General features: G+C 20.4%; 2 protein-coding genes across 2 annotated transcripts in view; one reads left to right on the top strand and one right to left on the bottom strand.

The window, feature by feature from the left end:
* Window positions 1-1951: 1951 nt before the first annotated feature.
* PGSY75_0613800 (transcription factor with AP2 domain(s)) lies at window positions 1952-13665 on the top strand (the record flags this gene model as incomplete). The annotated part of the gene is made up of 3 exons (XM_018784719.1): window positions 1952-9947; window positions 10097-12643; window positions 12755-13665. The coding sequence occupies 3 exons, from the start codon at window positions 1952-1954 to the stop codon at window positions 13663-13665; spliced, it is 11454 nt and encodes a 3817-aa protein (XP_018642773.1).
* Window positions 13666-14274: 609 nt separating this feature from the next.
* The window catches only part of PGSY75_0613900 (putative myosin E), a gene marked incomplete at both ends in the record, with an annotated part of 5446 nt that continues 4123 nt past the window's right edge, over window positions 14275-15597 (bottom strand). Inside the window, one exon of the mRNA XM_018784721.1 lies at window positions 14275-15597. Within this exon, the coding sequence (XP_018642774.1) occupies window positions 14275-15597 (1323 nt within the window).

Genomic DNA, 15597 nt, shown 5'->3' on the forward strand with positions numbered 1-15597 from the left:
TTTTTATATAATAATAAAAAAAAAATATAATTATTTTTTTAAATAATTTTTTTTTTATTTTTTTTCTTTTATGCACAATTTTGAGTACAGTATTTTTAAATGTGTATATAATATATATATTTTATATTTATTTTTTTAATTATATCGTTTCTCTTTTTTTTTTTTTTTTTTTTTGATCTAATAAAATATTGGAGATCAAAAAGAAACAATATAATATTTATATATACATTTATGTATTAGAAAAGAAGAAAAATTCTTAATTTATTTTTTTTTTTTTTTGTTTTAAAAAAAAAAAGTACAGATGTGAAACTTCTTATTTTTATGCTTTTGAATAAAATACACCCTAGGATAATTTTTTATTTTTTAATTTTTTTTTTATGATATCTTGTGTATTTTTAAATAATAAAAAAAAAAGAAAGTAACGAACATATAATAAATAAATAAGTGTATTGACCTATTTTTTTTTTTTTTTTTTAACATATATAATAATAATAAATGCATATGGTTATTTCCAACTATATAATTGTGTATTTTAAAAAAAAGAAATATCACAATATTATATATATGTAATATAATTTATGTGTATCTATTTTTTTTTTTTTTTTATATATATATTTAAATGTGTGATAATACAAAATAAGAAATGTCTGCTTAATAATATAATTATCAACAAAACAAAGATAATACACATAAAAATATATAAATATATAAATATATAAATATAAAAATATAAAAATATAAAAACATTTTTGTATCATATAATTTATTATTTATATTTTTTTTTTTGTTTTATATGCACATGCGCATGCATAGGATAATGTATATAAATTTCTTTTCCTTTTTCTTATTTTTTTATTTTTTTTTTTTTTTATTATTATTTTTATGTGAACAAAGAAATATATTGTAAGAAAATTAAAAATAAATAAAAAAAAAAAGGAAACATAATATAATAATATATTTATATATATTATAAAAAGAAGAAAGTAATATTTATTTTTATATATTTTTATCACTTTTATAACCTTGTATCTTATTTTTTATTTTATTATTATTTTTTTTGATCTTTCTAAAAAATCATAAAATAACTTATTCTCATAGTAATTTTATTATTTAATTTTAAAAAACGAGAAGAGAAAAGAAAAAAAAAAAAAAAAAAATTTTTTTTTTTATAAATATTTCATAAATGTGTATATGTTTATATATATATATATTTTTACTATTATGTTTATCATAAAATATATATTGCTCATACATGTATGTCAATTTTTTTAAGATATAAAAAAGAAGAACATAATATATATATATATATATAATAAATTTTTGTGCTACTACGAAATATATATATATATATTTTTAAGATAGGAAGAATACACATGTGTAAAACATTTCTAATTTTTTTAAAAATGTTGTATTTTTATATTTTATAATTATATATATATATATATTTTTTTTTTTTTTTTTTTTTTTTTTTTGTTGTCTTTAATTATTTTGTGTTAAGAAAAATATTTTTAAGAGATCTTTTGTTTTTTTATTTTGAAAATGATAAGAATATAATAATATGAATGTATATGTGTATATATGTATATACTACATATGTTAGACCATATAAGACTTGGTTGCTTTGTAATTTTATGATTTTCTTAATTTGCTTTTTCAATATATAATATATATATGTAAGTGTGTCATAATATATATATATATATTTTATATTTATTGTTTTTTTTTTGTTTTTTTTTTGTTTTTTTTTTTTTTTTTTTTTTTTTTTTTTTTTTTTTTTTTTTTTTTTTTTTTTTTTTTTTTTTTTTTGTTTTTTTTTTGTTTTTTTAAACTGTCTTCTTACATGCCATATTTTAAAAAAAAATAATCCCCTAGAGATAACACACATATATATATATATATATATATATTTTTATTTTATTTATTTTATTTTTTTTTGTGATATATTAAAATTATGGAAAATAAAGAAGAGAATTACAAGAATTATATGGATGAAATAAAAAAGGTTTCAAACATTATACAAGGAAAAAACATCGATTGCTTTGCATCTAATTCAACTATTGATGAAAATAAAATATTGAATGTAAACGATATATGTAATATATATATGGTTGATAAGAATTGTGACAAAAATAATATTTATAAAAAGGATTCAGAAAAAGAATGTTTTATTGAAGAAATCCCCCCAAAAAAAGAGAATGAGAAAAATTTATGTGTTCAAAAAAAAGTAGATGTAATAGAACCATTTATATCAACAGATGAAATTATTAAATGTAATAATAACACAAATGAATATAATCATAATATTGTAAAAAATATTAAGTTAGAAGAGTTCAAATCCACTACCATATCTGAATCAGAATCAGAATCTTTATGTGTTGAAAAAAATAAATATCATATTAATCATGTTTATAAGGTAATGAAGAATTTTATATTAAAATATATGGAATCTGATAATAAAACAAATAACACAAAACTAATAAGTAATAACATAAACGTAGAAGGATCAAGTCGTTATAAACATATAGGCTATCCAGATTTACGTTCATTAGGCATGTGCTTATATTATATATTGAAAGGAAAAGTACATGTTGATATTTTAAAGAAAATTTTTTTTAGTGATAAAAAAAAAGATAAAGATGAAAATATAAAAAGGAATTATAATATGAATAATGAACACACTGATGATAATAAGGACAACAATTGTGATGTCACTACAATAGAGAAAGAAAAAAATGAAATATATCAACAAGAACAAAATGAAATATATCAACAAGAACAAAATGAAATATATCAACAAGATCAAAATGATAATGATATGCATAATGAACATATACATAATGAACATATACATAATGAACATATACATAATGAACATATACATAATGAACATATACACAATGAACATATACATAATAATGATAATCATTTAAATGCAGAAAAAATTGTTATGTGTTTAAATAAATTATTATGTCAAGAAGAAATTATTAATATAAATAATACAGAACAAAAAGAATCTGATAAGGTATATGAAGATATAGCATTGGAATTTGTAAATTATATGAAAAATAATAATATAAATTTTCTAGAAAATTTTGTTGATAACTCATCAAATAATGTATCTGCAGAGATCCTTGATGGTTCTATGGAATATTACAATGAAGATTTAAAAAATGACATTACATCACCAAAAAATATTATCTCACAAATTAATGATATGTCACAAAAAAATTCTTTAAAGAACAAAGAAATAAATAAAAAAACGTTCTGTTCATTGAACACCTTTAAAGATGTTATTATTCAGATTCCTTTATTTTTACGTTATTTTATATACACACATGTATCAAGCAGCATGATGATAGATCCAAACAGATGTATTCATAATAAAAAGAAACTAAAAAAAAAAATGATGAACGAGATTATGACAGGTATATTAAATTCTGATGTGAATATATTTATTGAAGAATTATTATGTAATATAAAAGCATGCTTTCTAGAAATTCTAGATTATTTAAAAGAATATTGTCGTTATAATTGTATCGAATTTAATGATGATAATTATTTTTATCATTTCTGCCAAATAATATCTATCGAGAAAACATATTTTGATTTAAAGACAATAATATTTTATACAAAGAAATATCAGAAACTCAAGAAAAAAGTTATAAAAAAAATTAAAAATAGAATATCATCTGATAATTTGAATTATGATCATAATAAAATTATAACAGAAAATATTGAAAAGTTAAATGCTCATATATTTGATATATCTACAAATAAATATGTATATCCTTTAAAAGAAGATAATATCTTGACTAATCAGAAAGAGAATTATTATGAATGGATGTTATCAACTATATATAATAAAGATGATGACATTCAAAATGATCAACTTAATAAACATACAAATAAATATAATCTTAATGGATATAATAATTTTATTAATAGATGTTTTAAAAGAAAACTATATAATAATGAACAGGAAAAAAATCAACACTTTGATAATATGACACATAAACAAATTAAATTAGATTCTGTTTCTACAGATATGAATAGTAAAAAATATTATTTATCAAAGAATGAAATATCAACAATTGAAAGACATACAAAAGATAAAGATACAATTATTTCATCCAATCCTTCCTGTCAAAAGAATACACAGTCAGAATATATATTCAAAAAGGAACATACGATTAATCATGTTGAAGAAAATAAAAACATGCAAGATGATAACTATGATCACACCAATAAAGATCAAACAAACAACAACATGGAGCAACCAAATGATAACAATAATGATAGACATAATGATAATCATAATGATAATGATAGACATAATGATAATTATGAAGAAGAAGAAGAGGAGGAGGAGAATAATATTTATTATGCTCCTAGTAATATGAGGACTGGCATAGATGTAGATAATGAAAACGGAAATGAAGATATTTATAAAAAAATACATCTAGAAAATAATGTTTATGATAATATTATTTATAATGAATATAACACAATAAAAAATGCAAGTTCCAAATTTGTTGATAGTGTGGATGATAATATTTCTCTTCAAATAGAAAAAATGACAAATGCAAATGAAGCTGATCCAAATAATAATAAGGATTATAATTATAACAATGAACATATTTGTAGTGGTGATTCTAAAAATATCAACATTGAGGAGGAGGATGAGGAGCATGATGAAAAAAAAAATATCTTACCTATCGCATGCAGCCAAGAAGAAATTCAAAACAACAAAATAAATAAAATAAATGAAGATAAGAAAGACGATTATTCTCAAGAACAATATTATAAAAGAATAACACGAAAAAATAAAGTAAAAGTAATTATTGAACAAACCGATGAGAATGACCAAAAAATGGAACTATTAGCGAGTGACAATAATGATAATTTAGATAAGATATCATCTTATGAAAATATAAAAAAACAAAAAAAAAGAAAAAGAACAAAAAGAAGAGGAAATGACAAATCTGAAAATTATCATAATGGTCATAATGGTCAAAACGATAAAGATATAAAAAGTATAGAAAATTATATGCATAATTTAAATGTCACAAACGATGAACTTATAAATAATGATAGTATGAATTCAAAAATGTTATCAAATCTATTTGAGAATCATAATTCAACAAAATTTAATAGCACTATTCCAAATAAAGAAAGCATGTCATTTGAAAAGGAGACCTTGAATATTTTAACAACACCATCAAAAGGTAATCCTAATAAATGTGATAACACTGAAGGTTTGAATATGAATATAAATAAAGAGAATCAAAATAATAATACCAGTAATAATAGTAATAATAATAGTAATAATAATAGTAATAATAATAATAATAGTAGTGGTAGTAGGAAAGATAATAGTGATGATCATCTTCATAATAACAACTTTATAAACTCTATTCAAAAAGAATGCAATGATGTGAATAGTCCTTATAGGTCTCCTCTTATATTAACACATAATACACATCATTTGATGAATTCTAAATGTTATGATAATGATTATATTATAAATATAAATAAAAAAATAAATCGAATGAAAAAGAAATGTATTAACAAAATTATGAGTAGTCTATTCTCACAAAAGATTTATAAATATGCTTTAATATTTTCTTCTATTTTAAAAAATGATGGATGTATATCTTTGTTAAGTATACATGCAATAAAGAATATTGTTTTAAAGTTATATCATCTGAGAATTCTTGAGATACAACAAAGTGTAGATAAAAATAATAAATATAATATTAATAGTTGTAATAATGACATATTCAAAGAAAAGAAAAATAATTTTTTTCATTTACCTCATGATCATATCATATCAGCTACTGACGAGACATATATAAATGATAATAATAATAATAATAATATTAATGTGGAGAATATAGAGAATTATAAAGGTGCTAAAGTATTTAAAAAGATTGGATGTGAAAAGAATTATAATTGTAATATATCTGCAATAAATGATAATAAAATAGATGAATATTATAATTCAAAAAATGAAAGTGACATGGAAATTAGACAGTATTTAAATAATATGAATATAAATGAATATTATGATATAAGAGAGAACTTAAATATGAATATATTAATTCAAGAATTTTTAAAAAAAAACTTGAATGAAGAAAATTGGAATATTTTTTGGCAATGGTTATATGACAATGAAGATATTAATATATCAACATTTAAAAAATATATAATTAATCATATAAAGAATTTATTGTTGAAAGGGGGTGATATAAATAAGTGTGATCCATCTGAGGTGGTAGCACCAGATATGACTGAAAGAGAAATAAATACGGCAAACAATACAAACAATAATAATAATAATAATAATAATGATAGTAATAATAATAATATTGATCATATTGATCATATTGATCATATTGATAATAATAATTATAATAATTACAATAATGATGAGAAAGAAAAAATAGAAAAACTCCTACAGTTTTATATATCCAACAACGTAAATATAAATTCAGAATTTAATAAAGTGAAAGAATTTTTTGAACAAGAAAAATGTAATGGATATTATAATAATCAAAAAAAACTGGAGATATTAAAAAATGAATATCTACATGATAATATATTAGATTATATAAGAGCTAATGTTTTATATGAGGGATATATGGATAATCACCATATAAATAAAAGAGATAATAATAATAATAATAATTACAACAATAATTACAATGGTGTATTTAATTTTTGTAGTGGTGATGATAGATTGGGTTATGATCTGACAAATGAAGAAGATGAGAATATAAAAAATATCCATAATTTATTATGTCAATATAATTCATCAGAAAAACATAGAAGAGAACATATTCATAAGAATATATATAATGAAGATGATCAGAATAAACAAATAGATGATAAAAGTTATATACAAACATTAAAAGATCTTAACGATTTAAGAAGTATATATAAAAATAAACATGTAGATATATTTAAAGAAATGAATGAATGTGAATTTTTATTTGAGGATGAGAAAGGTAAATATAACAGAGAAGATAAAAATGATGTAAATGAAAATGATGATAATATAAATGGTGGTGATAATATAAATGGTGGTGATAATTCAAATGGTGGTGATAATTTAAATGGTGGTGATAATTTAAATGGTGGTGATAATTTAAATGGTGGTGATAATTTAAATGGTGGTGATAATTTAAATGGTGATGATAATTTAAATGGTGGTGATAATATTAAATTAAAGGACTTGACATATAAATTAAATGATAATAATATAAAAAATAATAATATGAAAAATAAAAATAAAAATAAAAACGATATTATTCATAAAGTAAAAGATTTATCATGTAAACTATCTGAGTTATATAACAACAAAACTGATTTAACCTACAACTTAAATGACTCAGATGACGATCACAATAATAATAATAAGATGAATGTTGAACAGGATGATAAGGCAGAACAAATTATAAATAATAATAATAATGATGACAACAATGACAATAATAATGACAATAATGACAATAGTGATAATATAAATAACAACTTGGATCAGATGAGAGATGAAAAAAATACTAGTAGAGTTACTAAAGAAATGAACTGTAAAGACAATATTTTAAATGTAATAAAAAATAAAAATTTAAGTGCTCAAGATATTTTATATTATCAAAAATTATTATTATGCTTAAAATATGTGGGAGATCATAACACTGCTATAAAGAACAACGAAAATTATAAAAATTATGAAAATTATAGAAATTATGAAAATTATGAAAATTATAGAAATTATAAAAATATTCAAAATATTCAATGTGTTGATAATTCTTTTAATTATGATAATAATAATAATAATAATATATTTTATAAAAACAAAATGAATAATGTATTTAGCTATCTAAAAAATATTCCTTATAGTAACAGAAATAATAATTGTTTTTTAAATAAATATTATAATTTAAAATATACAAATAACAATCAATATAATAATCAGAGTGATCATATTAATAACAATATGAATAATTTTGTAGGTGATAATTATATAAACAATGATCAAATAACAAATAACATGCAATCATTATTTGATAATCTTATAAATAATAATAATTATGATAATGATTATAATCATTTTTTCAATTATCTTCGTAATCAAAAAATGATGGACAACCAATTAAACGAACCTAAAAACAATCACAACAACAATAATATGAATAATGTGAATACTACCAACTATAATGATCTTTTATATTTATTGTATTTATATGAACTGTCTAAGAAAAATAAAAATGCAAATATGCCACATATAAATAATGATAATGTATATAATTTTTTAAATAAATATTTTTTAAAGAATATGAATAATTCTGATATTTCAATGAGAGACAGTCAAGATGAGTATATACAATCTAGTGAGAAAAATAATAAAGATAAAGATATAAATGAAGAACATGATTATAATAATATAAATCATTTTAATAATGAACCTATTCATAATAATGTAACATATCTTTCAAACGAAGATAAAGAAAACAATAATCATACAAAACAAAATAATACAGATGATAATTATGTTTATAGAATGAAAAGAAAAGAAAAATATTGTAGATTAATAGAAAATAATAATAACCAAATGGATATATTATCTCAGAATAATAATATAAGCATCAATAAAAAAAAAAACCAATATGCTAATTTTAATCTCAACTTAGATGATGAAAGCAACCTATCTACTTATGAAAATCAAGAACATAATAATAATAATATAACATGCAAAGATAATTATAAAAATAATAAAAACTATTATTTACAAGATGAACAAAATTATTCAAGACATGAAAATCATATAAGAATGTTAGAAAGTTATAAAAAGAATTTTAAAGAAAAAATTCCTTATCATATGAAAAATAAATATTTAGCTATGTCATCACAAAGTAATAATAATAATAATAATAATAATAATTCTATTTATTCGTCTAATATGGAATCTTATATGAATAGATTAAAATCCACAAGACTGAGAAGAAAAAATAAATATGACAAATATGATATGGATGACAAAAACGATATGTATGACAAATATGATATGCATGACAAATATGATATGTATGACAAATATGATATGCATGACAAATATGATATGTATGACAAATATGATATGTATGACAAATATGATATGTATGACAAATACGATATGTATGATAGATATCATAGATACAATAAATATAATAATTACTTATCAACATTATCTTATTCAAATATGAATGAAGTTGAACATAATACACATATGGATGAGCTAGGTCAATATCTTTTGGTTCCTGGAGGTGATTCTCAAAATTATGAACACGAAGAAGACAATAAAAATAATAAAAATAATGAACCCAATGAACATAATAATCTTTGTGGTAGTAATAATCATACTAGTCGTCATCATTTCAGACGCCCACATGACAAGTTTAATCTTTATAATAATAATAATAATAATATGGTGGACAATTTTGTTAGGTATTATAATAGGAATGATAAGAATTCTTCGTCGTCTTTCTTCATAAATAAAGATTTATATAATTCTTTTGACGAGTTAAATGAAAGTAGCCATGATGAAGATACTCTGAGACATGATAATTATTTTAGAAAAAGAAAAAGAACACATTTAAGAGGAAAATATTATTTACAAAGACAAGAAAATGACTTAGATGTAATGCGTAATAATATAAATGAATTTGATCATATGAGGAATAATAAATATAATTATAATCATTATGAAGAGAGACAAGAACGTGAAGATGATGAGCTCCATTATGCAGATGATGATGATGATGAGAATATCAATATGTTGAAGAATAGAAATATGTATTCTCAATCATTATTAAGTCACAGAAAATTAAATGATAAAGAGAAAGACAATACATATGCTAGTACATATAATAAGAGAAGGGGATTGCGTGCAGATATATCAGCAGCGGGTAGGATAAAAAAAAAAAAAAAAAAAAAAAAAAAAAATATATATATATATTAAAATTTTTTTTTTGAAATATAAAAATTGTATATAATATGTAATATATATATATATATATATATATATTTTTATTTATTTATTTATATTTCCTTTTAGGAAATAAGAATGAAGAAGAAAAGAACAGGAATGGATTTGTTAATACAGATATCACACCAGAATATGGAAGAGGAAGAAGAACAAAAGTAGTTAATCAGAATTATATAAAAAATTATGATTGTGATACTAAATATTATAATAAAAAGGAAAAGGCAAATGCCATAACAAACATGCATATAAATGTATTAAATAATAATAATTCATTATGTGATGGAAATAATAAAGATAAAATAATAAAAACAAATACAGAATCTTCTTTAATAAATAAAAATAATAATAAAAGTAATATTACAACTAGAAAAATAAATAATTGTAATAATAAGATGAAAAATAATTTATTAGACAACCCTGAAGATTATGAAACAAAATTAGCATGTTCTGAATTAAAACCTCAAAGAGGTGTTTATTTTGACAGATCACAAAAAGCTTGGATAGGTAGTTGGTATGAAGAAGGAAAACAAATTAAAAGACGATTCAAAATTAAATATTATGGATGGGATGAGGCTAGAAGTCTAGCTATAAAAGCAAGATTTGCCTTTGAAAATAAAACAAAAAATTTGAAAGGCAAAAAAGGACCTAACAGTAAAAATAAAAATGATAAGAATGAAAAAGAAGGAACTCATAAAATTATTGACAATGATAATGTGAATGGAAATGAAAATGGAAATGTAAATGAAAATGTGAATGAAAATGTGAATGAAAATATGAATGAAAATATGAATGATCATGTCAATGAAAATGTAAATGAAAATATAAATGAACATGTCAACAACAATATAAATGAAAATATAAATGAAAATGTCAACAACAATGTGAATGAAAATATAAATGAACATCATATGAAAGATAATTCTATGAATGATGCACAATCTATGATAGACACAAACGTAAATATAAATCCTTATCCTATTGAATCTTTAGATCTTTTAAAAGATAATAAAGAAAATTATATGAACAATATCAATGTGGACGATATTGTAAATAAAAGAAGCATGTCTACAAGAAATACAGGAGTAAATATATCAAAAAATAATAATATAAATAATGATGATAATAACACTAATAAGAGAGATACCAGAAGAAATATATATAAGAGAAGAACATATGCTCATGATAATGATGTCAATATTGATAATAAAGAATTTAATAATGAAAGGAAGAAGAAAAAAATCAATATGAGTAATAATAAAAATAATGATAATATTAACAATAATGATAATATTAACAATAATGATAATATTAACAATAATGATAATATTAACAATAATAATAATATTAACAATAATAATAATAATGAGGTTATACTAAGTATTCAACATAATATAAATATAAAAAACGAAAATGATATTAATATGATATATTCTTATAATAATAAACACAATGCTAATATAAATATCTCCTCATATAATAATGTCAACATCAAAAATAATACATATGATGATCATATATATAATGATATCCAATATGATGAAAATAAAAATGTGCAAGAGAATTTTATGAACATGTCATCCTTACAACAAAATACAAATAATATATATGGTGATTTTAATAATGACAAGGAAAATGAAAATAATATAAGTCAAACTGTGATCAATAAAGAAAATGATAATGTTCAAACAAAACAAGAATATAAAGAAAAAAATCACATGTATACACCAAATAATTGTAATATGTATGATTATATAAACAAAGAAAATTATATGAATGATAATATTATGTCACATGTTGAAGGTATGTATATTCCAGCTAATTATATGAATAACAATAATAATAATACAAATATGGATAGTACATATAAAAATAATAATAATTATATTAACTATGAAGATGTTATAAACTATGAGCAGTCTAAAACCAAATTATATCAACAAAATGGAAATAATGAAGATAATAATAATAATAATAATAATAATAATGATAATAATAATTATAATTTTTATAATAATCTCAATACAGATGCATTTAACAATTTAAATAATAATAATGAAGAGACAAACCTTGAAGATTGTTCATCCATTAATGTATCAAATAAAAAGAATGTTGATAATATAAACAGAATAGAAAATAAAAATACAAAAAATGTATATTTAAAATATTCTTATTGTAAATCCTTAGATAATTGTAATACATATGCAAAAGGTAATAATAAAAAATCAGGTGATCAACAAAATATATTAGAACAATCAATAAAATTACCACAAGGAGTTTTTTATCAAGATTCTAAAAAAGCTTTCTGTGCTAATTGGTATTCAAATGGAAAACAAGAAAAAAGATATTTTTCTATTAACAAATTTGGAGAAGAAAAAGCTAGAAATTTAGCAATAGCAGCAAGAAAAAAATTCGAAAATGTTTATAAAAAAAATGGACATGGGAATAAAAAAGATAATTCTATGTCTTCTGTTATGAGAAATAATACAAATAATGATATTATAAATAAATCACAAGAAAATAATGATGAAATGTTATATCACAAAAATAATCATTCTGATCAAATAGCTAAAAAGGAAATTATCGATCAGGACGTGTACTCTTTGAATGTGATAACAAGTAGGTTTATCTGCCATATGTAATATATTACATATTATATAAATATATATATATATATATATATATATATATATATATATATTTTTTTTTTTTTTTTTTTTTTCATTGTAGATCCACTTAACAACTGTATGGAGGAAGGCAAAGATAAATATAAAGGACCCACCAGCAACAGCATTGTTGGAAGTAACAATACAACAGAAGTAGTAAACAACAATCAACTTGATGATGATTATGATGGTGATGAAGATATCAAACAAGACACAGGAACGAACCATATGAATGATCTGAATAATGAACATGTTGATAAAAATTATAAGAATTATAAAAATTATCCAAATATCACAAATGATGTTAATTATCAAGATAATAGAAATTTTCATCAGTTACATAATAATGATCATGTTAAAGGTCAAAGAGGAAGAAAACCTTCTAAACATTTAAATGTATCTCAACAAAATAATAAAAATGATACATATGAAAATTGTCATAAGAATGAAAACGCAGAAAATAATCAAAATGATCATATGCTTAATATAAACAAAGATATAACAGATAATAATAATAATAATAATTTACATCTTTCAAATAACGAAAGAATTAATAAAAATATATCATATGAAAATTTAAATATTGATCATACAACAAATGATCTCTTACAATCATCTTGTAAAGATATGAAAGCAGATAACTTTAATAAACATTATTCAAAAAATTCTTTAAATAAAAATCTTAAAAAAGAATTAGACGATGTTAATATGGTAAATAAAATTGAAAAAACAGGATCAACACCTGCAGGAGTATATATGATTAGAATTAATGGAGTTGTGCAAGCTTGGAGAGCTGAATGGAGAAGTCCAAGTGGTTGTAAAAGAACAAAAAATTTTGGAATTAATACTTATGGTACTACCTTAAGTAAAAAATTAGCTATCGAAATGAGAGCAAGAATGACTGGAGAATGCTTAATTTCTGATGATGGTACTGTTTTTGATTATTCAACAAAAAAAGGAACTATGAGTAGTTAATAATTATAAAAAATATAAACAAAAGGGAAATTATTATATCACACTGTTCTAAATAATAACACAAAAATATATTCACACGTCAATATATATATGTATATATATATTACCCTCTTTAAATAAATATTTTTTTAAATATATATATATTTTTTTTTGTATATATACTAGTCAGCTATTATCTATATATTTATTTTTAAAAAAAAAAAAAAAAAACCTGAACCGTTCAGGTAATATTTTTTTAGTAATATTTTACGATTTTGTTTTTTCTTTTTTTTGGTAATATACATTTACCATATAAAATAAATCTTTTAAAATAAAATTTAAATGTTCTTTTAAAACATGTATTACAAAAAAAAAAAAAATAAAATAAAATAAATAAATAATAAATTAATAAAAATATATACACCTGCAAAAAGACATATACACATATACATATACACATATACACATATACACATATACACATATACACATATACACATATACACATATACACATATACACATATACACATATACACATATAAATATACACATATACTTCTACATTCACACTTTATACTCATGTACCCGTTTGTATATTATAACATAAAAATTTCAACACATTTGCCATTTACAATGCTGGAGTTTTAAAAACAAGTATGTTATATTTTTTATTTTTATTTTGAGCTGTCATTCGTAAATATTTATTTTTTACTATATTAACTGCACCAGCAAAACCCTTTTCCTCAGATATGAACACACACCATGTTCCTGGTTCTTTATTTTTTTCATGATAAAAATATGTTGCCAAATGAAATAAACTATTTGATAAATCTTCTTTAGTTATGTTTGGATTATTAACAAATTCATTTATAACATGTTGTTTAAAATTGTTTTTCATTTTATCATCCATATAAGAGAAATCAATAGTTACATGTGTTATATTTCTTGTTTGCAAATTTGTATAGTTTATAGATTTATAAAATAATTTGGATTTTAAGAAATCCTTGTGGGATATTTTTGTTGGCTGAAAACACATAATTTTATAATTTTCTTTAATAAACTTTTTATTTAAATTATTTGATATACATATTTCATGTACGGCTTTATTTCTTGGTAATGCTACATATTCTACAAGATGATTATATTTATATTCACACAATTCATTTTTATTATTATTATTACTATTATTATTATTACTATTATTACTATTATTGTTATATATACAATATTCTTCGTCATAAAATAATATTTTTTCTTTTAATAAATCAACATTCTTTTCAATATTTATATTATCTTTATCATGTACAAACGATCTTACACAACAATCTGAAAAACTAAAAAGTATATTCCATTTATTTCCATGTACATTTTCCATTGCATGTTTCATTCTTTTAATAATCCTCATTATATGCTGTTTCTCATTATATTTACATATATATATATCATTTAAATGATCTAATAATATATCTTTATTTTCTGAATTTCTTAAGTTACTCATCTCTTTATTATTATATATATTTAAAAAAACAGAATCTTCTTCTTCAACAATATCATCCCATCTATTTTCAAAAAAACAATTTTCATATGCCTTGTCATATGAACAGTCATAATAATCAAACAATGTTTGTATAATATCACTTCCATCATTTTTATAACATGATAACTCATTCATATTTCCTAATTTATTTATAGTTGTAGCCTTCATACAACTAAAGTTAAAATCTATATAATTCTCATCCAAATAATCATCATAACAATCCTTTGTATTCTCATCAAGGGAATCCTCTTCATCACATTTTGTCAAGTTGTTTGAAGATTCATTATGCATGCAACTATCTTCACTAACATGTAATTGTATACCAATATTATTAGTTGAATTATTTTTTTCAATATCACTCATTTTATCATTATATATTTCTTCATCTCTCTTTTTTGTTTCCTCTACATGTTC

This window comes from Plasmodium gaboni, chromosome 6 (assembly GCF_001602025.1).
Source record: "Plasmodium gaboni strain SY75 chromosome 6, whole genome shotgun sequence".
Taxonomy (NCBI): Eukaryota; Apicomplexa; class Aconoidasida; order Haemosporida; family Plasmodiidae; genus Plasmodium; species Plasmodium gaboni.